The following is a 26,788-nucleotide window of genomic DNA, read 5'->3' as shown; positions in this document are numbered from 1 at the left end:
GTCTCCTCTTTTTTAAGTAATATTTTGATAGTGTATTGTATTCATTTTTACTTTGTTCTACAGATGATGTGCTTAAACTGTCAAATACTAAAACGGAAGCCAGTACTATTACTTCTACTCTGACTACTGCTACTGTTACTGCCATTAATAATAATATTGATAATGGTAATAATTGTAGTCAATTGGATGAAGCCAAAAAATTTCAATGCAATACTGAAAATACGTTTGATGTAAATACTAAATTTTCTAGTTTAGTTGATAAACCCGTGGTACATTATTCATCATCATTGTCAAGGACACTGGTTGCTGATGGAAAATCACTACCATATTATGAAAGCAATTCGGATTGTTTGAATAACCCTGTTAAAGTAAGTGTCCGTGTTTTTTATTGGATTGTTAAGTGTAGGCTTCCATAACAGGATGAATATTCTTATAGTTGGGATTTTTGGAGCTACTTTTCGGATTATTGTCTTCTATATTTTCATTGCATGAATAATAGATAACTGTATCGTTGCATTTTTATATTTCCCTTGTTGTAAGTTTTCAATGGATCTATCAACTGTCGTTATAAGTTTTACTATTACTTAAGTATCGCTAACTAATTATGTATTGTTTGCTCCTCCATATACCACTTATGATTGTGTCTCAAGCAGGATTTTTTATTTAGTGTGCTGTGTGCTCAAACGTTTCGAGTATATTATTGTATGAGTTTTGAGTATATTAGAGAACTATTATACTTCCTGTCTGCGTGCCGTGATTGGCTACTAGTTTAAAAAGAAGCTTGACGACCAATATGTGTTAAGGTCTTGGGTGATGTCTATTAATCAGTGTGTAAATTGGTACTTAGAAAGTTACCGGTCCTACTGGTAATCTGAGTGTACTGGTCGATAATTGAAATTCTGATTAGGCAATATAGCACTTGATACTGAATAACATCTCAAGAAATAACATAAGCTAAATTATTTATTAACATATGAGTGTAGTTAATTTTTGGAAATTAGAAAGACTTCTATATTCGTCGATAGTAGATCTCAAAGTTTGTTGGTTTCATTAGCTTAATTGGTGTAAATACCAATAGGAATTCTGCATAAATTCACATATTTTACAAACTGTTACTAAAATGACGAAGATTCGCAGTTCAGATGAACGTTTATAATGCTGTTCTATTATCTAAACTAGAGGGTTTGATTGCGAGGCTTTCATCTTCATTCCGGCTGTGAAGTAGGCAGGGACTAATGATGTTTTAAACATCTAAATGATATAACACAAAAGTATCTAATACAAATCACTTTTAAAGTACAAACCTCTGTTTTTGACCTTTTTTAAACACAACCAAAGTCATTTATCGATTCGACACAAGCTGCTACAAATTTAAAAGGGTATGAAGGAGAAATCTAATTATATTGCTAATATATATTGCTGTAGGTACCAAACTGGTGATCTGGCAGTTGAAAGTTGAGATCTCTTCAACTGATAGGTTAATATATTTGTTCCACACTTGATTGACACAGGACATAAAGTTAACTTTGATATATTCATTTGTACTTCATCTAGTTTACAGCATAATTCATATATTCATCTCAACAAACCAAAACTCTTTGTTTTAACATAAATCTGTACATCCGTTCTTGCTATCACATTAACCATCGGTGTCATTTAGACACTCATACAGTATTTTATGTGATATACTAAAATCAATTACATGCGATCTACCAATTCCTTTTGATTGATTTCCTCAAGTGGTGTTCGTCAGGGCTTTCCACTCTCTCCATTCTTGTTCAACTTTATCGTAGACGTGCTTTTAGAAATAATATTTCCCTCATCAAAATTTAGAGGACTTGAACTTCTACCAGGAGACTCACTTGTTGACTTAGAATACGCCGACGACATAGTTTTATTTGGCGAAGACGCTGACAAAATGCAGAGTCTTCTGACCACCATAAGCAACAATGCAGGCATGTTCGGGATGCGATTCTCCCCCTCGAAGTGCAAAATGTTACTCCAAGTTGGGGTTGCATCGACACCTGAACTAATGATGGAGTGAAGTAGTTGAGCGTGTTGACCGCTTCACTTATCTTGGGAGTCTCATCAGCCCTTGTGGTCTGGTGTGTGACGAAATCTCAGCACGGATACAGAAGGCTTGATTAGCTTTCACCAACTTGCGTCATTTGTGGCGTAGGCGAGATATCCGTCTAGCAACCGAAGTACAGGTTTACTGCTCAGCAGTTCGTTCTGTCCTACTTTATGGCAGTGAAACATGGCCGGTGAGAGTAAAGGATATTCGTAGGCTACTAGTATTCGATCATAGGTGTCTTCGAAGCATTGCTCGTACATCGAGGGACCACCGGGTAAGTAATGCAGATGTTAGGAAACGGGTACTAGGTAAGGATGGAAAATCGATTGATGAGGTAGTGAAACTTGATCAGTTGAGATGGCTGGGACACGTGTTACGTATGCCCAACCACCGACTGCCCCGACGTGCAATGTTTTATGGTGTAGGAGTAAGTTGGAAGAAAGCTAGGGGCGGCCAGACCAAAACATGGCATAAATCCATGAAGTCGCTGACAAGTGGACTGGGCCGTGTTGGTAGGTGTAGACTACCTGGTTGGGATTCGCGAGATGATAGCAATCGATGGCTAGAGACCTTGAATGACATGACTCAAAATCGTTTGCAATGGTGAAGGTGCATCCACTCTTTGTGTTCTCGCAAATTCTAATCTACTGAATTCTTCATGTCCCTATCTTTTTTCTCCAAATTTATTTGACTGGATTATACTGCTTGAATGACGTCTTCAAACCCTTATCTTTCACATAATACTTATACTCTTACTACTTCTACCACTATGGGATTTGAATCGACAACTGCTTCTCTATGCTAATGTGTTATGGCAACTCGAACTGATGTACGTACGTACGAAGTTCTCCGTTGTGACTGACTGACTGACTAATTCTTTTTAATCTTTCTTTTATTTTTCAAACTGCAATCGTTATCCGTTCAGTTGATTTTTTGCTTTTTACTAACTCAACTATAGTTAATATTCAACTTTTTTCATGGGATGATATACAAAATTCGCTCATTTTGTTATCCTATATCTTTAATTTCCATTGTAGTTATAATTTCTAACCTAACTCTCTTGTTTCTTATCTTATTAATTCTCCCTCTCTCGTTATACTGATGTGTGATGTACTGGCTTGAACCGTTGTACATTCCTGTCAGGTTGTGCAGTGATGATGACTAACTGACTAATCTATTAAACATAATGTATTTGAGTTTCAATACTCATTAATACATGTTCAATTCATTTCTAAAGTCACATATAAAAAGTGGAAATATAGCATGTCATTTTATCGAATCAATATTGAAAACAGAATAATCACATATCTTGTGTTTTCATTCATATCAACTGAGAATGTGATATAACTGACTGTATTATTATTATTATTATTATTATTATTATGTGCTAGTATGGGTAAAACTCGCTTAACAAGCGGCTTTGATAAAGCCACTTTATTGGTACATAAAGATTGTCAAACATTTGTCTGAATATGTTCCAATTGTTAGTTAAACATAACAGACTTAATATCAATTCATCTCTAATGTATACTAAATCATTCTTTTGTATTGTTTAGTTTTAATCAATTTCATTAGTAAGAAAAATATTTAATAAATTTAGACACGATATATATCAAGTATTTTTAATGCTTATGAACTATGTAATTGTCAAAACTCCATTAGAGTACGTTGTCGATATATCCGTATTTCTGATAACTAATTAAGTTTTCATTTAATCTACATTATGAAAATTATTCCAGTGTACACAATCAAAAATCCTAGCAAATCATATAATTCAACTGTTGTTACTTTGTCGAATTGATTGACAGAATTTGTCTAATAATGAAAATTGAACGCTATAATATTGCTTAATTCTTATCGTTTGAGAATAGTGATCCTGTTTTAATGACTAGGCTGATTAAGTTACTAACCGGATATTAGCATTTGTCAAACTATCATCAGAATCGTCAACATTGAGTGATATTCACCGCTATCCTCCTCCTTTACCATAAAACTGTGAATACACTTTGATTATAAAGATTCTGTAATACATAAACAAAGTTCCCGCATTTGTATGTTATTAGTTTAAAAATCAATTAGTATTTTCAATCATTTCTTTTGTTATAGATTTCTAATGACGAACGTGAAGTTGATGCACTCTTATCATTGATGGAACCTAAAATTGTACAGAAATCTATTCCATTTTCTCCTCTCAGGTATTCAGTTATTCCTGATGAAACGGAAATAAATCGATTGAGCGGACTATCATTAGAACAATCGACTGATGAGGTAATTATTGAATTGTTCCTTTTTCTGCATAAATATATTATTTTTATATGACGTTTATAGGGGTTTGTGTCAGATAAGTTATTTCTTTGTGACATTGAATAATTACTAGTGTTTGGCTATGTTCGTCTTATAAGCATTGTTCACGTATATTGGGACCGTTAAGTAAATAGCCGTTAAGTTATACTCAGCATACTCTGTAAAACTAGTAAATCAGTTGATAAGATTTTGAACCTTTAATGACTGGTAGCTAGGGCTTGTTTTACAACATTACTGATTACCATCTATCTCGAAGCACAACGTTGGCTGACATGAAAGTAGATTTGAAAACATTAGGGGTAACTAAATCAATACGTAAAATCAGTTCATGAAGTCAATGACTGTTTGTCTGAGCCATGTCGGAGGGTCCAGATTTTCTGATTACAGTCTATATGATGACTATAATCAGTGGTCGAAGACAAGTGAAATGACTGAAAATCAGTCCCAACTGTTCAAGTGCATCTGCTTTTTAACTGTCCTCAGATCTGAGTTTTTAAAGTTATTTTATACTTCTTATTCCGCTAACTGTTTCTTCTCAAACCATATCCTTTATATCTAATCTTTTTTATTGCTGCGGGTACTACTTTTTTCTACTGCTGTACTCTTCACTGAACCTAAAAACAAAATAAATTACAGGTCATTTCATTTAGTTACATCTTCAGATACATGTTTAAAAAAACAGAGAATTTCGGAGCGAACTATTTCTTTCAAATAGTTCGTCATCAGGGTCAACAGCTAAGCATCCATAATTACTCTGTGAAGGTCATGCATTAGTGAATTCGAAAATAACGTGTTAAAAAGCAGTTAATTTTTGCATCTGTTATGGCACAAATACTTCAGAAATATATCATTTGTAGGTTTGAAAGGTCATTTACAATAGATTCAGATGTAGTTTGATTGACTAAAGCTTTCAAAATGGTACAAGCTCTCAACTCATTATCTTCAACGATACAGCTTAAATTTATTCGAATTTCTCCAGTCGTATTTGATGTTTTTATTTTGTAAACCATTCCTTAGTGACTACTTATAAAAAGTTCTTCACCATGTGACTGTCCCTTAAAATAGTACTTCTCTTTTCTATTATTGTTACCAGTTGTAACTAGCTCATTTACTCATTAAATGTAAGAATCATTTAGTTGTATAAAATTAGCAGAATTATTAATTACACGTAAATAACCATTATGCTTTCAATATTAAGTGGTTACTTACATGTTCTAATGTATGTTATAGATATCCTTTAGTGATCAACAATCTTCTTGCCATTAAATGAGATAACAAACATCTTTCATGCCGACTATTTTGATTTAATTCAACAAATAGTATATCTACATTTCACCTAAAATGTACCTCTGTTACCCTGTATAAACCTTTCTTTGTACTGGGATAAGTAATTAACAAAGTAAATTTCACAGTTGTATCCACTGGTCGATGTAAGCTATACCACTAGTGAAAACCTGAGAGCACTGGATATCTGTTTTGTGGGACTCCTCATTAGTGCGCATTGACGATCCTACAAAAAAAACTTTCTAATTTTTCCGTTTTAACTAATAATTCAAAATAGTCCTTTTTGTTTTCGTATAGACCTATGAGTGTCTTTTTTGTTTTTGTCCTCTTATTTGTGATTTTTTTTTTGAATTTTCATCTCTCTGATAAAATATTATTTTAGGGTACTGAAACCAATGGATGGGAAGATGCATGGGATACAGATACATGAACAGGTCAAGCATTCTGTGACAATTGTGAACTTGTTTATCTTACTTTTTTTAACTGTTATGTTCTCTCCTTTCTTTTTATCATTAAGGGTATGATTTATTTCGTGAGTGTTATGTTTCTTATTTTTTTCTTTTATATTCTTTCTCATTTGGTTTTATTACTACTTATGCAACTCTTTTTGTGAAGATAATAATCATCAGATTCTGGATCATTTCAATATTTACATGTTTATATTTATAATTTTGGAACCATTGTAATTTTATCTGTTATGTAATCATCAGTTTCTTGTTTGTTTGTACAAAAGGTTAATGAAAATTACTTTACTTTTAATCCATGTTGTTTGTCTTTTTTCTTTCAATATGTTATATACATTTGTTAGTTAAAAATAAAGATGACTAGATTGATTTAGTTTATCATTAGTTTTACATTGAACTAGATTTGTTTTAATTTTGACGAATAGGTTGGCATTCATGTTGAATTGTATTGAAATTGGTTTTTACTAGTTAATATTATGCTGATAGAAATATAAAGCCCCCAAATGCCCTGGTACGGCAGAGAGTGGGGAGAGTCCGCTCTCCCTCTCGAAATGCTCTTATATGGCCACGCGTATTATAGCCTCTGCCAGGGAAGTCCTACTCACTGCCTCCTCGTAAAGGGGGTGTTCTTTACGAAATTGAGAGGACGAAAAGCGAATGTCCGGCGCTTTAACCGGGTTGGTGGACACGTGAAGTTCACTTACGGGAGTTGGAAAACCCTGATCCCAAACCAATGGTGCACATGAACTCCAGTATCTTGAGGGAACAAATGGCGTATGAATCAATCGTTGGTCACCGGCTACCATGCGACTGCATCTCCTCACGATGCTCCACTGCCTTGTGAATCAGACCTTTAGGTCAAAGGCTCCGGGTGTGGCCTCCTAAGAAAACCACCTGTTTCGGTCTGGGCAGTATGACAGCCCTCACACAAATCAAATAAGATTTATGTGTCGCATATGTCTCTGGTGTCTCTTTGTACCAATATTAATGTGTTCAAATAAAGAAAGAAAGAAAGAAGTACAAACGATAATTAATATGCATTAAGATTTTATGAACGGTTTCTTGATTTCGATAGAAGAATGTAAAGACGGAGTTGATCTGAAAAAAAGTGATATATTTGCTCTATACGTCACATTTTTCAGATCAACTCTGTTTTTTTCATGATTCTATCGAAATTTATAATTGCTTTAGAATTCTTGATTGTCAAGATGATAAAATAACAGTTCTAATAGTTAGATAAATGCAATAATACGAAGTAACCAAGTAATGGGTACTCACGATACTGTGTTAATGTCGTGAACTCTTAAATGGTTTGTAAACCAGATGAATAGGTTTTTATGTAATAAACTAACATGATCATATACAGAGTATTAAGACAGTAACAATTAGATATCATAAATAATGTGAATTGTATAGTTTTCTCACTCTCTAGTAAATGAAATCCTAACTATCACGTCTAATTCTAATCCATCGTGTTGTGGTTTGTGTTACGTGTACGGACAGATATAAGTAGTAATTATCAGGGACTGGGAGTAGAACTCATACAGAGGAGGGAAGTGAGGAGAGAAAGAAATACAAAAGGAGTCGGATTAGTAACATGAATGTGAGAACTATGAAGCTTATAAGAGACAATTCAAGGAAGATGTGCAAACGGTGTATCCAGTACATTGTTTTCATATTTTACAAATGCAGTGTATAATTTTGCATAGTACAGTAACCTGGCTTACTCTACCCAAGTCTTCGTTCATTACAGTATCGCCCCCACGAAATGATGTGATATTTTCTGGTTTGCTTCATTTATTTAACTTTTTTGAAAACCACGTTCTTTGTTACTTTTATCTTTTCCGACCACATTATTGACATAAAACGTAAGATACACTATTACTTTTGCCTGACTAACAAGGTAGAATACGTTTCAAGACATATAAGCTGTTAATTAACATGAAAATAATTAGGTTAGTTTGAATTTAGATTTACATTTAAGTAGATTTGCTTTAATATTAGCTGATTGATTGGGGTTCATTTTTATTGAAGTCGACTTTTGTTAGTATTGTGTTGAAGTTAAAATAACAATTGAGCGGATGATTTTTCCGTCGAGTGGTTTTTACGTAACAATGGGACGTTGATCAATGTTTTTATCATACTTACTGAAACTTTAAAATCAGCTTTTTTGTGTTATCTTTAATTTGCCTGGCTCACATCTGAGATTACTACTTGGGTTTGACATCCTTAGAATATCGTTTAAAGTCAAACTCATTCGCTTTATCAAGTGACTTCTAATGGCATTCGAAGATATCACCCTGAAGTTTAGGGTTCATGCGCCTTAATTTCTTTTATATTGATTTCTGTGTGCAGATTTTTTTATAATCTAAGAAGGTGATTGTCGGTAGCTAACAGGATACCCTGGATATAGGGATTAGATAATTCCTACAAGTTATCTAGTTAACCAAAAGATCTGGCTAGAATTTTTCTCTTTGCCTTTTCCTTGTAAACCTTCTACACCGTGTTGTAAAGTTAGCAACGGCATATGATGTTATTAGTATCGCCAGCGATCATATTCAACGAACGAACATGTTTCATTTTTTCCACTGTTAAGATTAACGTATTTTTTCGGATCATAAAATCAGAACGTAACTTAGACTACTGCTCAACTGAAAACGAAATAGTAATAGGCTTTGGAACTTATTTGTGACTTGGTATATTTAGGGCTCTATAAAACACCTTGTTTGCGACAGTTCGTACTCTTATGGTATGATCAAAATATATTGTTAGAAAATCTGTCTCAGACTTTTCTGCTGATTTAGCATCAAGATAACACGATTCAATCTCATTGGAATTATTAATTATCTATAAATGTGGATTTTTGGGACCAAGCGCAACGGAACACGCAACAACCAACCGATTTATGTAACGTCCCTAAACTTTTATTTATGTTAATAACTTGTAAGTTGTTTATTGCGACATTAACCCTTTGGCCGTAATAACTTTATTGCTATTTTTGGTCAATATTACTTTTTGGTCCACCACAATTATCTGGTAAGCCTCGTGTATATCCTGGTTGTTATACTGTTTATTTTTTTACACGACACACTAGTTTATTTTTATTGTAATGTCCTCTCCAACCAAACTTATTGATATGAATCCTCCTTCAGTAACCACTCTCAGTTCGGTGTCAAACTCTACTGAAAACATTTTTAAGTTCAGTTAATACTATCTCAGAATTCAGACTCCCAACGTATGGAGCTAATAACCCAAAAGTCTGGTTCGCCCAAATACAAGCTTTGTTCATCGCTAGAGGCATACGATCTCAGGCAACAAAGTACGCATATGTAGTAGGTGCACTTCCAATTGAGATTGCCGCTGAAGTTGGGGACTGAAGGAGGATCCATATCAATAAGTTTGGTTGGAGAGGACATTACAATAAAAATAAACTAGTGTGTCGTGTAAAAAAATAAACAGTATAACAACCAGGATATACACGAGGCTTACCAGATAATTGTGGTGGACCAAAAAGTAATATTGACCAAAAATAGCAATAAAGTTATTACGGCCAAAGAGTTAATGTCGCAATAAACAACTTACAAGTTATTAACATAAATAAAAGTTTAGGGACGTTACATAAATCGGTTGGTTGTTGCGTGTTCCGTTGCGCTTGGTCCCAAAAATCCACATTTATAGATAATTAATAATTCCAATGTGATAGATATAGCTCGAGTAAGTTTGCCAAACATAGAATGTAATGGGAATGTCACAATAGTCTATAAATATAGATGATAGTCAAATAATGGTTCAGTTATCATATCCACAGGCATAATAGAACTAGGAATGTGTGTATTTATTCATGAGCGGTTACAATGTCGTGCTATGTTGAATTCAAAGACGGCAGGAAGTCAGTAAGTGTTTAAGGTCATACACTGAAACAACAAGTACAATCGTTTCAGTGCAGTGATACATGTACAGAATGTGGAAGTAAACAAAATAAATACAAAAGCTATCAAAAATTGTTTACAAAATAGGTTTATTAGGCCTATCTCCACACTATAAACTGTGAACGAGCCAATCAGATCTACGATAACAGGTCGTGGATTTCGGCGCAAAATTCTTTATCCATTGGTTTAAATAGCTTCTAGACACTTTAGCTGAAGTCAGTTAGTGATGACAAACCCTAAATCTAATCCCTAACCGTCAAGTATAAGTCACAATCATTATCCTGGACACGAAATTCACTTAATTATGTTTGCTAAATGTAGTTTATCATAAACGTAGAACACCATACCCGGCTGGTATGATTCTGCACGCCTGAATTAATTTTAGTCACATTAGGTATACTTATAAATTCAAATCCATTATTACTTTACGAACTGAATTATCAACGTGATATTTATTTTATTAAGTCTCTACAAATCATTTAGTTTTTAGGTATGCCGATTATGAACTAAATTGTGATTGCACATTTACATGAGTTCAAGCCAGTGATTAGGAATCTTTATGATGAAACATTATAACCAATCGAATTTATAAGAAGGGGATTTTGTGGAGAGCTTTAGTAATTTTGTGTAGTTGAAATCATGAGTTAATTGCAACTAGACCACCATAAAAAACCTGGAAGCACTGGTCGGCCGTTTCATCCTATTGTGGGTTTCCTCAGCAGTGCGCATCCACGATCCCGAATCGCGAGATTCGAACCCAGGACCTATCAGTCACGCACGCTAGCGCTTAACCATTAGACCACTGAGCCGGCATCCAACGGTGTTAATATCTAACTTCAACCAATCCACGAAATTGAGCAACCATTCACCACTGTCTTCATTGAGTTGATATCTCCCAACAGACCTGGTTGAATTCCACTGGTTACTGCTTCTCATTAGAACTCCAGGAAATACCTCATGGAACCAGTCACTACTGAGCATATGATCATTATCAGAAGGGGGTTTTGTGGAGTTGAAATCATGAGTCAATTGAAGCTAGACCACCATGGAAATTTGTTACAAATTTTGTATGGTTCGTTCTCGATGAAAAGTATACAGTATTTTGTATTGATCGCCTTAATTGAAGCTAGCTATAAATAAATTAATTTCACTCTGGTCGGCGTATTAACATAATCATTTACACAAATATTTTTCTACATACAAAGCAAATGATGAATTAATAAGAATAGTAATACTGTTTGTTAACAACCGATGGATATTAAAATCTAATGGCTTACAACAATATAAATCTAATTGAGACTAGTTTTATTATGAATTCAAATGTAGACAATGGATTTTTATCGCGTATAAATGAGCATAAACGCTTTGAAGATGTCTTATCGAAAATGTTCTTTCATGTTAGCTTTCTTCACTGTAATAAGCCTTTTAAACATTGTTAACCTGTTAAAACAAAGTGTTTGACACATTCTTTATTACCATCTTTTTAAAACACATTCTATGTATACTCTTGAAAAATGAAGCGCTGATCTCAAAGATCATAAATGTTTAAGCTATACATTTTATATTATGCATTTTTTTGAAATTGTGATAGTACGTTAATAAGTATGATTGGCTTAGAATGTCAATAGTTAGGAATCTAAGTAAATGAAGTTACTGTACTCTGTTATTCATTGTTTCTACAGTCATTTCTGAACTCGTTGGGAATGTGACAAAATTTTTTAAAATTTATGAGCCTATCAACCAACGGGAATCATATAATGTTCTACGGAGTTACTTTGTTTATGTCTATGCTTGCTTAGCTACATTTATTCAGGTTTGTTAAACTGAATTTATCATTCACTAGTACTTTGATATTTGAACTACTTGAGTTCGAATCTACTTAGTTCAAATTTTATGTTATTGAAAATCTAATGTTCGTCTTTAACATAAAGAAATCCAGGTTTATTTATGTCCGGTAAAGATTACTATTGATTGATACCTTTAAAATAGGTTATTATTCTAATCATTTGCAGGTACGAAATTAAATACCCAATAGTTTCTAAGCTAATTTGTTCATCACTGACTCTATTTTTTGGATTTGATTCTAGAAGGTTTTTTGAATGCCGACTGACAGCACATTTCAGTCTTCTGTAGTTTTTATATGTTCTTCTTTTTTGCTAAGAATCTGATTTCACAACAACCGACAGTTTAAAAATTCTTAATTTTTTGTAACAAAATCAATTGTATTCGCTAATTACATCACTGAAATAGTTGATAAGGCAGACAGCTATTTCACCGTATTTCTGACTGTTATCAAATAATATCATTGAGCGAATTATTCCAATTTTGTAGCAAGCACTCTATCACCTACTCAGCTATTCATTTGGTTTACTTCTGTATTTCAATACCAATTTATAGTTTTTCAATATTTGTAACAGTTAACTGTATTGCCACTGTCATTCACAATCACTTACCATACTACTGTTGATATTGTCATTTTTGTTTGATTTTCTACTTATTCTCTAAATGATGTATTTCAACGTTACTTCTGTTTTATCTTTTCTAGCCTCCTAAAAAGAATAAATCATCAGGCAGTCGTAGTCAACGTAAAAGTTCACAAAAATTAAGTAGTTCTAGTAGAAAGTCAAACAATCAATTAATTTTAAATAATGATTTACTACAAAGTATCGATGAATTAGATGATGTAACAATTCAATCATTTGGTCGTGATTATTATCTATTTCTAATTAAACAATTAGAAATGCAAGTGAATGCATATGAAAATTATGTTAAACAATTATCCATGCAAAATCAAAAAATTATAACAAAGGTAACCTTATTCTTGTAGAAGATAATTTCTGATCAGTTAAAATGTTTACTGATTATATTTAATCTCAATTTCAACAGTTTATCTTGTCATGCTGAGCCATCCTTTCCCAATGATGATAATTTCCCTATCTAACTGTTGATGAATATTTAAGCCATTAACAATCAAACGTTTATTAAGTTTTCATAGTTGAAAGCGTGAGTCAATTGAAGCTAGACCACCAAGGAAAACTTGGGAGCACTGGACGGCCGTTTCGTCCTAATGTGAGACTCCTCAGCAGCGTGCATCCACGATCCCGCACTCGCGAGATTCGAACCCTGGACCTATCAGTCTCGTGCCAGAGCACTTAACCGATAGACCACTGAGCCGGCATCTAATGGTGTTAATATCTAACTCCAACCAATCCACGAAGTTTTCCTTGTTTTTAAAAAGAATTTTTTTAATACATTTGTTCATTCTTCCTCACTGTCACCATGTCTAACAGAAGTTTATTATCACTATTGTTGTAATTATTATCATCTTGAAAAATAAGTAGATATATTTGCTTTGAAAATGAATTCACCGAAAAAGGAAGTCTTTGCTGAACCAATCTTCTTTATTTTGATTCGTCATTAACTAATGACTTTGGATATAGCCACATACATAAAGTTCACGAAATGACTGATGCTGTAAACTGTGGAAGACATGATCATAGTTTTTAATTGTATCCAATAGATCTTAGTCAGTTTCACATTACCCTGTGTGTTTTTGATTATTCAGTCAGTCAAACGTAAACTTTGAAGGGGTAGTCTAGTGAATTATGTATCAAATTATAGCAATATTACACTTGTTGGTGGCATTGACTACTGATCATTCACTGACTCGTTATGTCACGAACTCACTAAAACGTTAAATTAAAAGCTCGATTTATAATCACAAGCTTCTTCAAATAATTATGATATCTGTAATAATACACAATCGAAATGTCAGAAAACACAGTACAAAAAATCTATAAAATCCGTCAGGTACAAAACCATGATAATTACCATTTCAATTTAAAAAAATATTCGTAGTTCATTGATTGTAATTTTTTTTTAAATGATCAAAGAGCTATAACTATACATTTCTTAGTTAAAAGATAATAATCAAAGGTACATAAAAGTATCATAGAATAGTTGTACATTAAGTACTATTTAGTAGTATAAAAGCTAATCTATTAAAAAATTGCCAGTTTCATGTAATCTTTATTCTTTGATTATCTCTTCTTAACCAAGTATTAAGTCATCAATTCAAATGTAAACAAGTTGTTAGAGAGGTGTAAAACAATTTGTCAATATAGTGTGAAAATCATGAACTATTTGAATTAACTCTATCTGAATAATAAGAAATCATAGCTTGTTAAAGCTTGATTAAAGCCAACTAAATGGTGTAGATGATAGAAACATGGATAAGATCACTCAGTCAGCCAGTCACAACGTAGAACTTCGTACGTACGTACATCAGTTCGAGTTGCCATACCACATTAGCATAGAGATGCAGTTGTCGATAGTGGTAGAAGTAGTAAGAGTATAAACAGTAATCCCCATTGCACAAGCAAGTGGCTATCAGGACTCATTGGCTGAGTGGATAACGCGATGGCGTTTGAAGCGAACAATACTGGTTTTGAGTCCCGGAGTGAACATCAACTCTGAGATGCAGGTACATCCAGCTGACGAGTCCCAAATAGGACGAAACGCGCGTCCTGGACTCCACTGCTAGCCACTATCCATCTTTGCCTACCATGCTTGTGAATTTAGGCTGTATCGAGGCAATACGCACAGTATGCACATATGCCAATTAGAGACTGACCAGTTGCAGTCCTAACACATCAATGGGTAGATTCAAACAAACAATACTAAGTGAATTTAATGAGTCTATTAATTTCAATTTATTTAATAATAATACACTTTAGCTATTTAATTATTATTTTCTAAATCCTTATCATATTACCATTTCATAGTATCATACTAGTGATTTCGAATGTCAAGATCATTTTAGAACATTGAATAAAAGATATCATGAAAGAATCAATGAAGCGGCTGATTTAACTGAACGTATACAAGCTATGCAACGTGTTTTTAGAACAAATCTTGATAAATGGAGAGCTAGAGAAAATGAATTAGAAATGTTAAAGAAATCTACTGAAGAAAGAATGATGGCAGAAAATTTAGCTATTGGTAGGAAAATGCTTTATTTTGTTTTGGGATTTAAGGTATCAAAATGGTTACGAAAACAAATAGATAGTTCAGATAACAAATATTCATCTTGTACTGTTGAAATAGGGAATAAGTTTAATCTTAACTTAGATTTTGTAATTTTGTATTCACGATGTTTAAAACAAGTACTTAAGTTTTGTCATAGCATTAACTAAACAAAGTTTTTACCTCTACTTATTTGTTGAAAAACAGATTGTACTTACACTGAACCTGCTCCGGTTATGTTGATTTATTGCCCTGAATACTGTGATTATATTCCTTTTCTTCGTTGTTGTCTTTATATATTTTTTTAATATCCCAATTAGTCTAGTTGATTATTATTTTCTCAGTATATAAATGTCTTAAAAAGTAAAGATATGGTCAAATTACTCATAATGCATTGCGCCATTACATCATATAGTTCTGATAGACTTTGATTTATCCAACTTATCTAAATTGTAATTGAAGGAAAAAAAGTATTAATTTAATAGTAACAGTAACATAGTGTAAGATTTACATTTGAAGTACACTCAGTAGGTACACTAAAATCATTCAGATGCAGATATATTCATTTCATGTGTTCTAAACAGATGAAATAACTGTTTCCTAGGTATTACCAATATTAGCACTTATTTACTAATATGTTATTGATTTTAATAAAATGTTTTGAAACGTAATAGTTGGTTCATACCAGCTTAAGTCGCCCAACCAGTGTTCACTTATTCATCTAACATCAGTCGAGGATGAGAAACAACTTAAAATTTATTGAATTCTTATAATTTTTTGACTGAATAAGGTTTCATAGTTGGTTAATCCTTTGTTTCAGTCAGTCAGTCAGTCAGTTACAACGTAGAACTTCGTACGTACGTACATCAGTTCGAGTTGCCATACCACATTAGCACAGAGATGAAGTTGTCGATTCAAATCCCACATTGGTAGAAGTAGTAAGAGTATAAGTATTATGTGAAAGATAAGGGTTTGAAGATGTTATTGAAGGAGTATAATACGGTGAGATAAATCCTTTGTTTAAGGACGTACGTATCGAATGTCTTGAATCGATAAAGTCAGAAGTAAGCATTTACTCACTAACGAACTCGAGTTGTAATTGTTAGGTAGCTAAAAGTGTGAACCACTAAGAATCGAACCATTAGTCGAATAGTATAGTGGTCTGGGTGAGATGCAATAATTGACTATTACTTTCTTGGATTGGTCATGTTCGCACGTTGCTAAAGTGTATCAAACTAGAAAGAAGCAGTTGTCAACTGCTAACAGATTTATAGTAGCAATGAGAACTCTTGACAAGTTCCTGTAGAAATCTATTTTCTTATAGATTTGATTGTTAAAGATATATATATATATATCGTGTATGCTACAGACATACCTAGTGTATAACACCAATCGGAAGTGGGAAACTTGACAGCAGAAGGCTATGAATGTTGGCTTGATGAGAACAGGAATGGAACTTGAAAGGAATTATGAATCCAACGAATCATACAGAATGTGGAAGACAAATTTTGGAAATTAAAAAATGAAGTATTTAATGTATGGTTCTTATATTTTATCAAGATTTTGTTTTAAAATACATTGGTTATCCCACCTGTATGTTTGTTCATTACATAAATAGTATTCACATATAGTATAGAGACATGACAGATTATGGGTGACTTAACGTTTTTCTTCTTCTTAAATCAATTCATACCATACTAACTTGAATTTTATAAAACTCCTTTATTATTCTCTTTTATTTCTCTTTTTCTGGAATAGCTAATGAATTAGCCTCACTTGAAGAATTTCGTTTAAATCGTGAAGCCCTTTGGATATATTATCATAATTTAGAATCTACTCTCGATCAGATAAAAAATGAACATAAGTTAGCTATGGAAAATTTATCAGAAAGTGATGTAGCTTATAGGGGACGATTGAAAAAAGTTACTAAATTAAAAATTAATGAGGTAAATCCTATTCTTATTTCTAATTGTTAAGAAAGGGAGTTTGTTTAACCATGGTTAAATTAGACGACGTGAATATTTGTATATTCAAAAAATCTTCATACATACTTTCTGCCAAAAGAACCAGTTTTTGTTATGAATTGAACACTATCACACGTATTACGGACGAATAATTATGTATTTTCGGCATCACGAATGCCTTCAGTTAATTGAATATAACTACGCTGTTGGGTATTCGTATGTGGAGATTTCTTTCTGGTCAGTTTATTGACTAATTGAGTGTTTTATATAAAACAGCCTGAATAAAGCAAGTGAATATAACCATATCTCTTGATTGTTCTACATTTGATGTGGGCTTTATTGAGCACTATCTCATCTCAGCAATCACTCTAGTGTATCTGGCCACGACTTTGTTTTAACAACTGCGTTCCATTTAGTCATATATATAAATTCTTTTGTTATCGAACTATTTAACGTATACTGATTACAACTAATGTAACTTAATGGAAAATGTTCATACGTATTACGGACGAATAATTATGTATTTTCGGCATCACGAATGCCTTCAGTTAATTGAATATAACTACGCTGTTGGGTATTCGTATGTGGAGATTTCTTTCTGGTCAGTTTATTGACTAATTGAGTGTTTTATATAAAACAGCCTGAATAAAGCAAGTGAATATAACCATATCTCTTGATTGTTCTACATTTGATGTGGGCTTTATTGAGCACTATCTCATCTCAGCAATCACTCTAGTGTATCTGGCCACGACTTTGTTTTAACAACTGCGTTCCATTTAGTCATATATATAAATTCTTTTGTTATCGAACTATTTAACGTATACTGATTACAACTAATGTAACTTAATGGAAAATGTTCATACTACTAATGAGTACAAAACATTTTTGTGTTCAAAAATATTGTTGTGATGATTCTGGCCGTTCTCATATTTTATCGTTTTCACTTGGAAATAAAACCACATTCAATTAATCTATTTAAATCCTTTTAGAAATAAAGGTTGACGAAGGGTGGTCCATTTGTGAAAAAGAGTTAAGAAGTGTTTTTACTTCTTATAACTAGTTCTCTAACATTTTCGCAATTACATCATGAAATAATTTTGTAGGTTATTAAATTATTGAATAGGTTTTGTGTATCCTTTATTGATTGGATTTTGATCTTTGGCAATCATGATGTGACATTTTTGGTGACTTTGACCAGTATGATATTGGTGTTGGTCGGCTAGGGATGACTTTACTTTGACGATACTCATTGATATGATTGATATGAACGGTTTGCCACTTGCTTCCGATTGAACATCAACCGAAATAAAATCAATCTTTAAACATCTGAAAGCGCCAATGTACCATTAACGTACCTCTGAATATTTCAAGTACAATACATGTTTATATTAAAACAACTGTAGATAATTAAGGTTAACTTAGTCAATCATACATTTAAATTGTGTGAACGTAATTACTTTAAAGCGTAACTATTCATTATGCTGGTAAATAGTTTTTTAAAAACTTATTGTTTTCAAAGTTGAACCCATGAGTCGATCTAAGTCAGATCACAATTGAAAACCTGAAAGCACTGGATGACCCTTTCGTATCAGCACGGGACTCCTCAGCAATGTGCACCCACGGTCCCACACACGAGACTCGAACCCAGGACCCTTGGTCTTGAGCCCGAATGCTTAACCTTTAGACCACTGAGCTGGCATCCAGCATTGTTAATGTCTAACTTCAATCGATCCGTGTTCTTGAGCATTATTATTTGTTTAACTTAATATTTCTTAGGTTGCTTCGGAATTTCGTTCCACTTCATTCCAACGAACAGAACCAACTATAAAACGTATGCTTGCTGAGAACGTTTCCATTGAAGATCAGTTAGTGAAACTTTCTGTGGCTATAGCTGAGATAAGTAGGGAAAATGTTGATTTGTTGACAGAATTTTATCACTTAACTGATGAACAATCAAAGTTAGAAAAAGAACAAATTTTATTAAGTACCCGTAGTTCAGCCATATTAAAGGTGAGTTACTGAAAGATTTTTGAAGATGTAGATTTCGTTCAGTAAATTTCGAATAGTCACTTAATTATATGACAAAAATTGAATTGTTAGTAAAATTTTGTGGAGATCTTTGAATTCCAGTGGAATCATGAACTCATCTAAGTTAGACTACCACTGAAAACCTGGAAGCACTGGAAGGCCTTCTCATCCTAATATTGGGGTCCTCAGCACTGCACACTCGCGACGCTATACACGGGAATCGATCCAAGGACCGTTGAATGTCAACCCAGTTGTCTGGAAGTTAAGCATTCACTAGCAAGACCTAAGGTTCTGAATTGGAATTCTGAAAATAGGGTCGTGGGTGTACACTTTCAGGGAGTCCTGTACTGGGACGAAATGACTGTTCATTGCTTCTAGGTTTTCAATGTTGGTCTAATATTGACTAATTCATGATTTCAATGAAAAAAGGACCATTATGTATTACTATGTGTTATAAGATAAACCTACCGACAAGTACTTACCCAAATACTTGGATTTTTAAATCTAATGTTTAGGTAGAAGAGAAAGTAAATATAGGATACTTCATGTGTGTAACGACTATTCAAGTCAGAGTTGAACAATGATTTATAGTAAAGGGCTATATTCACACTAACACTACTCCAGGTGGGTCACACTCATATCAAATGCCGACACTGTTTTAGTCAAGATAGTGATGTGTACTATTTATTAACAAAACCAAAATTGAGTACATAATCATTGAAGTTAATAATCTTACCTTATCAGTAAGAAGAGTGCCTTAATTTGCATATTTCTGCTAATACATTGTAATCAGTGATTATTTTGCTTGTATTGATTTACACTACACCGCATAAGTAAGCATCTGTTAGTTGTGGTCGGAACTCTAACTTATCAAAGTTTATTAATAAGGACTCCTGTTTATAAACATAGTTTAGTTCCTCCGTTCCCCTCCGTAACCACAGAAAAATTGAACATTTTACATCTTTAAAACTGCCATTCGATATTTTTATTTCATATAATGTTGTAATGTGTTAGTTAAGATTCCAGATTTGTTCTAAGACTTGTTTAAATTTTAGTCAATAGATATTTCTGTACTCAAACACCTTTGTGTATTATTTCAGATTGCCTATGATTCAAACTTCTTGCTTTTAGATATTCACATTAAAGACAATTAAATCAGTAACTTGCTTAATGTCTATGATACAATATGATCCAAACAATGAAAATCCACTCAAAAATCTGTGTTATATACTTAATGAAACTGTAGTGTCAGTCGCTATTTCAAGCCCACATGGCTTATTCTAGCTTCCGGGAAGGCCAATTTATTCATTCTACTTGAGTCACATTTTGACCTTGTTAATTATTCGCTTATCAACCTTAACTGTTTTTATGTAACGTGTGTGTATTCCTTATCTTACTCATCACATGTCTGTAACTTCTTTTTATCTGATTATAAATTTCGAGTCACGCCTGATTAAGACGAGTCATTGCGCGCCACTTCTTTTGCTTCGCTATCCGATCAACGACTGTACGAAATATACGTATTCAAAAATCCATTCTCGTATTTGACTTATTTAATTCCGTCATTCACTAACGCGATTTAAGTCCATGATTATACACGAGGATTAGCTGAATGAATTATTCAATAACAATCATCCATACTATCTAAATGGGTTCAGATTTAGGGCCACTAAATTGGTGAGCCCGTCGACAACATCATCGTACGATCTAATTGGCTGCACACTGTATCAAGAATAAAACAAACGATATACTGAATCTTAGGTGGTTAAACATAGTCGACAGGAGACTTTGGACCTATGTTTCATGCTATTTAGTACTCTTCAGCAAGATGTTCATGTAATCTTGCGGGAACTAATGCTCCTTGGATTCAAACAATCGTTTAAGACTGAGAGATTTATAGTTTTGTCGACTAATAAGTAGTGATGTTTGACACTATTCAGTGATCAATCAGTTGTGGATATACTGAATAGTTATAATACTGAATTAAAACATGATCTTGCATATTAACTCATCCAGCAGCTTCATTGTAGCTGATTGTAAATATTGTAGAAAAACCTTAAACTTATTGTTGATGAATTAGAGATAATATTCAACTCTAGCTTGTTAAAATATATTGAACAATTGGTAAAGAAAGACTTAACCGTTGTACAGTTATTAGCAACATAGCTACATTAAGAAAAGCATTCTGTTAACTTTCTTGTTGGTTATATGTTAAAATTTAGATTTGTTTAAAGCTAGTTATAAATGGTCACACAATCACTTACAATTGATTGATCACTGGGTAGTGATCAATGTCATTTATGTCAGATCTATTTTAGTGCAGATCAAATCTTATCGACCAAGTTGCGGTGTGACCACTATTATAGGTGACTCGACATTGTGTACACTACGTTGAGATGGTGGTTGGAGGTAGTCGACAGGAAACTATGGACCTAAGTTTCCTGCTATTCGGCACTCGTCAGCAAGGTTTACTTGTAATCTTGAGGGAGCGTGATCGATAGAGTTAGATCTGCACTTAGAAGGACCTGATACATATGATACAGTGATCAACCAATTGTAAATACATCTCAGTCCTACAGGAGGTCAGTTGGGTCCTGTATAGCTCAGTAGTAACGTCCCTCATTGTGAAGCTGGATGACATGGGATCGAATCCGTTAGGGAGCATCAGTTTCCTCAAGATTACATGAGCACCATGCTGACGAGTGCCAAGTAGCACGAAACCTAGGTCGAGGGTCTCCTGTCGACTATCTCTAAGGTCACACAATCATTTTATTGGTTTGTTTATATATATATATATATCCAGTATTGATTTTCAGATTTGTATTTGTCAATATTTGATCATTTGATAAATAAATTATACAAATAAGTACTTCACAACTATTTTATATCCGTCTCCTTCTAATATTTACCTCTCTTTACCCCTTTCTTTCTTCTAAACAAAGGTATTTCATTTATTATCAATACTTCAAGTAAAACTTGATGAGAAAATTAAAGAAACTAATGAAAAGAATGAAATTTATTTAAATTTAAACAATAAATGTAATGAGTTAGAACATGAGAAACAGCTTTTAAATAGAAAAGTTGAAGTGAGCAAACGAAAAAAGAAAACTAATTCTATGAATATTGACAAATTATCATGCATAGTAGAATAATTATATATACTTTTAGTTAGATATGTTAGATGTGCTAGCCTTAACTAAATCTTCTTATTACTAACTATAAGTTAGATAACTCAAAAATTAATTTTTTTAATAGTTATTTTATGAAATATGATTAGTGCAATGAATCAAGTTAATCTTGATTCTTAATTAATATTATCTAATCGAATCTTGAGGCCTCAACATACACAAAGGAAAACGAAAGATTCTCAAATACAACACGGAGAACACTAACCCAGTCACACTTGGTGGAGAAACTCTGGAAGAGGTGGAAACATTCACGTACTTGGGAAGTATCATTGATGAACAAGGACGATCGGATGCAGATGTAAAAAGACGAGGATCGGCAAAGCAAGGGCAGCATTTCTACAATTGAAGAACATATGGAACTCAAAACAACTATCAACTAACTTCAAAGTGAGGATCTTCAATACGAGCGTCAAGACAGTCCTACTGTACAGAGGTGAAACGTGGGGAATTACTACATCCATCGTCAAGAAGGTACACGTATTTATAAACAGCTGTTTACGCAAAATACTCATCATTCACTGACCGGATACTATCAGCAACAGCGTTTTATGGAAGAGGAAAAACCAGCTTCCAGATGAGGAGGGAATTAGGAAAAGACGTTGAAAGTGGATTGGACATACACTGAGGAAATCACCAAACTGCATCACAAGGCAATCCCTAACATGGAATCTGGAAGGGAAGCGGAAAACAGGAAGGCCGTAGAACATATTATACAAGGAAATAGAAGCAGATGTGAAAGTGATAAATAACAACTGGAAAGAACTGGAAAGGATTGTTTTTGAAAGGGTTGGATGCAAAATACTGGTTGGTGGCCTATGCTCCTCTATGAGGGGTAACAGGAGTAAGTAAGTAAGTAATCGAATCTTGAATGAACAATGTATCAATGATATACAACTATTCTGAACACTGCTATCACGATATGCTTCAATAGTTTGTGATTATATGAAATGTAAATGAATGATTTTTTTCTGAAAGCATTGCCAATTATTGGTTAATTTATAATAAAATGAAGGAAGGAGATTGTTTTTTAACGAAAATTTTATATTCAATTTGAAGAATATTTGTCCTTTAGTGTAAGACTCAGAAGAAGCCAGTAATATAGAAACCTTTGTAGAGGACAATCGGTGATATAAAGAGAAAATCAGCAGAAATGAATACACTTGAAGCAAGTGTCAACGGAGAATCAGTGAGCTTGACTAAAGCTATAGAACTTCGTTATTGATAAGCTTAGTGCAAGTTGACGAAGAAAATTCTTTTCGAAACGAAAAACATTTTAAGTTGTATGAAGTAGCATTTATCAATAAGTTAACGTTAGCAAAGCTCGTGAAAAAGCCACTATTTGCTCCTATTATCAAAGAGGATTTAAATGATTCGATGAATAGACTCTCGATCGGTAAAAAAATGAACACTGATCGATAGATGGCTGAGATAACACTAATTGGCTAAGTGATAATTATTCTCAAGACCGGAATACTGACGTAAGTCACTGAATGATTTCAAATCAAAATCACTCACCAAAAGAGTAAGTTGTTGTGTCTTGATCAAGGTCGTCGCCAATTTGTTATGACTTTACAAGATAAACCAAGGACGTATTCTAATTCGTTATTGGTTTTTATGTCCGGCTTTTATCACGTGAATTACACACCAATGGAAATACGACTTCTTCGACCTTAACACTGTGACAATCAATGAGGTTCGATTAGTATGAGTAATCTAGCGTCCTTATTGGTCCTTTATCCGCCTAGTCCTTTTACTTGAGTCCAGAACACCAATGACAGCTTCTGTTATGCGAATCTATGCGAATCGTTTATTTCAAGCATACTCTGTTTATATGCTAGGCAGACAAACCACATCACACCATAAAATAGAAAATAATATTTGTACAAAATCAAGCCAAATGTGGCTGTGAATGTGGGAGACAATAATCAATAAACTGAATATAATTTAGGAACAGTAATTCGCATAAGAATAAGTCATAGGTCAAAATGAAGCTTATAATAAGATGAATATGGATATGCACAATCTAATTACTCAATAGTTAAACAATAAGAATATTTATAGAATAATCGTCCATTAATAGGTCCTGGGAGTTACCCGTACTTATATCTTCGTTAGGATATAACATAAGTCTTTTGTCTAATTAAATGGCATACTTCTATACAGAATAATAACACAGAAGTAATATAATAAAACATTATAGGGGATTAAAGGATAGCGGTCTGCAGATCACTCCCTCCCAAATAAATTAAAATCTGTCTTCTAAACTTAATTCTTGCTGATTAAATTACCTTCAAAGTCTCATCTTGTTTCATATTATTTTCTTCCCTTTGAATTTAGGGTTTAGTAAGTAAAAAAGATAATCTGCTGAATAATTTAAAGAAAATCAATAAGGAATCAGTAGATTGTTCCGATTCAATTCATCATTTAACCGACTGTATTTCATATGCAGCTGAATACATTCAAACAGTTTTATCTACTAATCCTAATCAATCATTGAATAAAACTTATCAATCAAATAAAGATACTACTGATCAACTGAAAAGTGAAGATACGAAAGAAATTTTGTTTAAATTATATAATAAATTAAATTCAGTTGATTGTATCATAGATAAATATGATACAATACAATTAGATGGTACTGATAATGAAAATGAAATTGATAATACATTAAGTGAAAAGAGCCACATTGATAATTTATCAGATATTAGTGAACCTAATTATGAATTAGATATTGATGAAACAATGTCAATATCAGAACCAGAGGATATTGGTCAAAACAATAGAAGATTGATAACAAGTAGTAAATCAGATGATATGAATAAATTAGAAAATATGGAAAGATTGGATAAAATATGGTCACAAATTAATACTACTTATCTAAAATCATATGATCCAGCTTCAAATGAATGGAAAGAAATTTTAAGTATGTTCTCTAATGTTTCTTTTCCTTTTTTTTCTTCCTTATGAATTTGAATAGTCTATATAGTTTTTACGTGTATGCTCTTATTTACAAATTTGTAAATGCGTATGGTGATTTGTGGAGATCATAGTTTTCTCGCAGTTGAATTCATGAGTCGATCTAAGCAAGACAACCATTAAAAACGTGGAAGGATTTGACGGCCGTTTTGTCCTAGTATAGGACTCCTCAGCAGTGCGTATTCATAATGTGTAAATGTTCAAATGTGTATACCAATTAAAATTTGTTTCGTTTATCAATACTACTATTTTAAGAGATTTCACTGATTCATGTTCATCATTGTTATTTGATAAAATCTGATAGCTATAATATGGCTTAGGATGATATTATTCCTTTCAAAATTGTAGGTATATTTGACTAATAAGTTTTGTCAATCATGTAAATTAGATTGATAACATCCATTCACTTAATGGTATTTATGATAAGGGACTATTACAAACTATTCACCTAGCAGAATAAATACTGAATATTGAAGTGGTAGATGTTGGATTTGGATTTGATTATAAACATTAACATTAGGATGTAAGAAAATCTAACTGAAGAGCCTCGAATTAAATGAAACAAAATGTTCTGGCTTTCGCTATTAAACATCATTCTAAAATGTAGTTTTCTTAACTCTATTTCACACGATAACACTTAATTTCACATGTTGAATAGTTAGGATTCTTTATTTTTTTTAAGCTCAAAATGAAGATTGACATTGTTTTAGTCTTGTACAAGATCAGAATATTATCATATCCCATTGAATATTTTCATCAGTGTTAGTTTGATTTTAAAAAATATCAGAAAGAGTTTTGGTGGATATTATAGTAATTTTAATAGTTGAGATCATGAGTCAATTAAGGCTAGACCAACATGGAAAACTTGGAAGCACTGGACGATCTGAAATATTGTCAATTAATTTGCGACTACGACTTTTACTTCTACTTTCTCTTCTTCTCAATGAACTCATGTATTCCTTCTTTGTTAAGATTTTTGTTGATGGTGGTGGAATAAATTTTAAATCTCCTGGTTTTAAATAACCATCATGTAAATCAGTTGATTTGTTCTTTAGATTTTCACTCCAATTTATTTGATTCTTTGCTAAAATATCTATAATATAAAACAATAATCAAATCAGCAGTGCTTTTCATGTAACCCGCCGTATGTATGCAAATTTCTTGTGACTTTATCATCATTTAAACTGGAAGATTAAAAAGTTGATATTGTCGTGCTGGATAACACCACTGAATGCAAACTTTGTTTAGACACTTCAGCTTTGCTTCTAAACAGAACTATCTAACTAGGAGAACGCATAATCATTTGTTCACCGAAAGACATTCTATTATACAACAAATCTAATTTTGTAGGTCTCCAGTAACGTATACGCGTGCTTGGGAACAGGATCAAATCCAGGATGAATCGGATAAGATTATATTATTAGCTCTTTTCCAATAATTGGCAACTAAGAATTGTCGTCTTGCGTTATTTGGAGTAATTTCATCCAAGCGACACCCCTATTATTAAAGATAAAATCCAGGGAAAAATAATTCCAAAATTTGCCCGTGAATG

General features: G+C 33.0%; 1 protein-coding gene across 1 annotated transcript in view; it reads left to right on the top strand.

Moving 5' to 3' along the window:
* The window catches only part of Smp_124770.1 (protein kinase), a gene marked incomplete at both ends in the record, with an annotated part of 44,769 nt that overhangs the window by 5,621 nt on the left and 12,360 nt on the right, over positions 1-26,788 (top strand). The window contains 9 exon segments of the mRNA XM_018790965.1: positions 4,181-4,185; positions 4,190-4,342; positions 12,601-12,864; positions 14,840-15,056; positions 16,839-17,026; positions 18,821-19,054; positions 22,015-22,158; positions 24,598-24,802; positions 24,854-25,183. Of these exon segments, the coding sequence (XP_018647377.1) occupies positions 4,181-4,185; positions 4,190-4,342; positions 12,601-12,864; positions 14,840-15,056; positions 16,839-17,026; positions 18,821-19,054; positions 22,015-22,158; positions 24,598-24,802; positions 24,854-25,183 (1,740 nt within the window).

The sequence above is a fragment of the Schistosoma mansoni genome (assembly GCF_000237925.1).
Source record: "Schistosoma mansoni, WGS project CABG00000000 data, supercontig 0244, strain Puerto Rico, whole genome shotgun sequence".
NCBI classification, from domain to species: domain Eukaryota; kingdom Metazoa; phylum Platyhelminthes; class Trematoda; order Strigeidida; family Schistosomatidae; genus Schistosoma; species Schistosoma mansoni.
The sequence above is the reverse complement of the archived record's forward strand: the minus strand, read 5'-3'. Positions and strand labels throughout refer to the sequence as shown.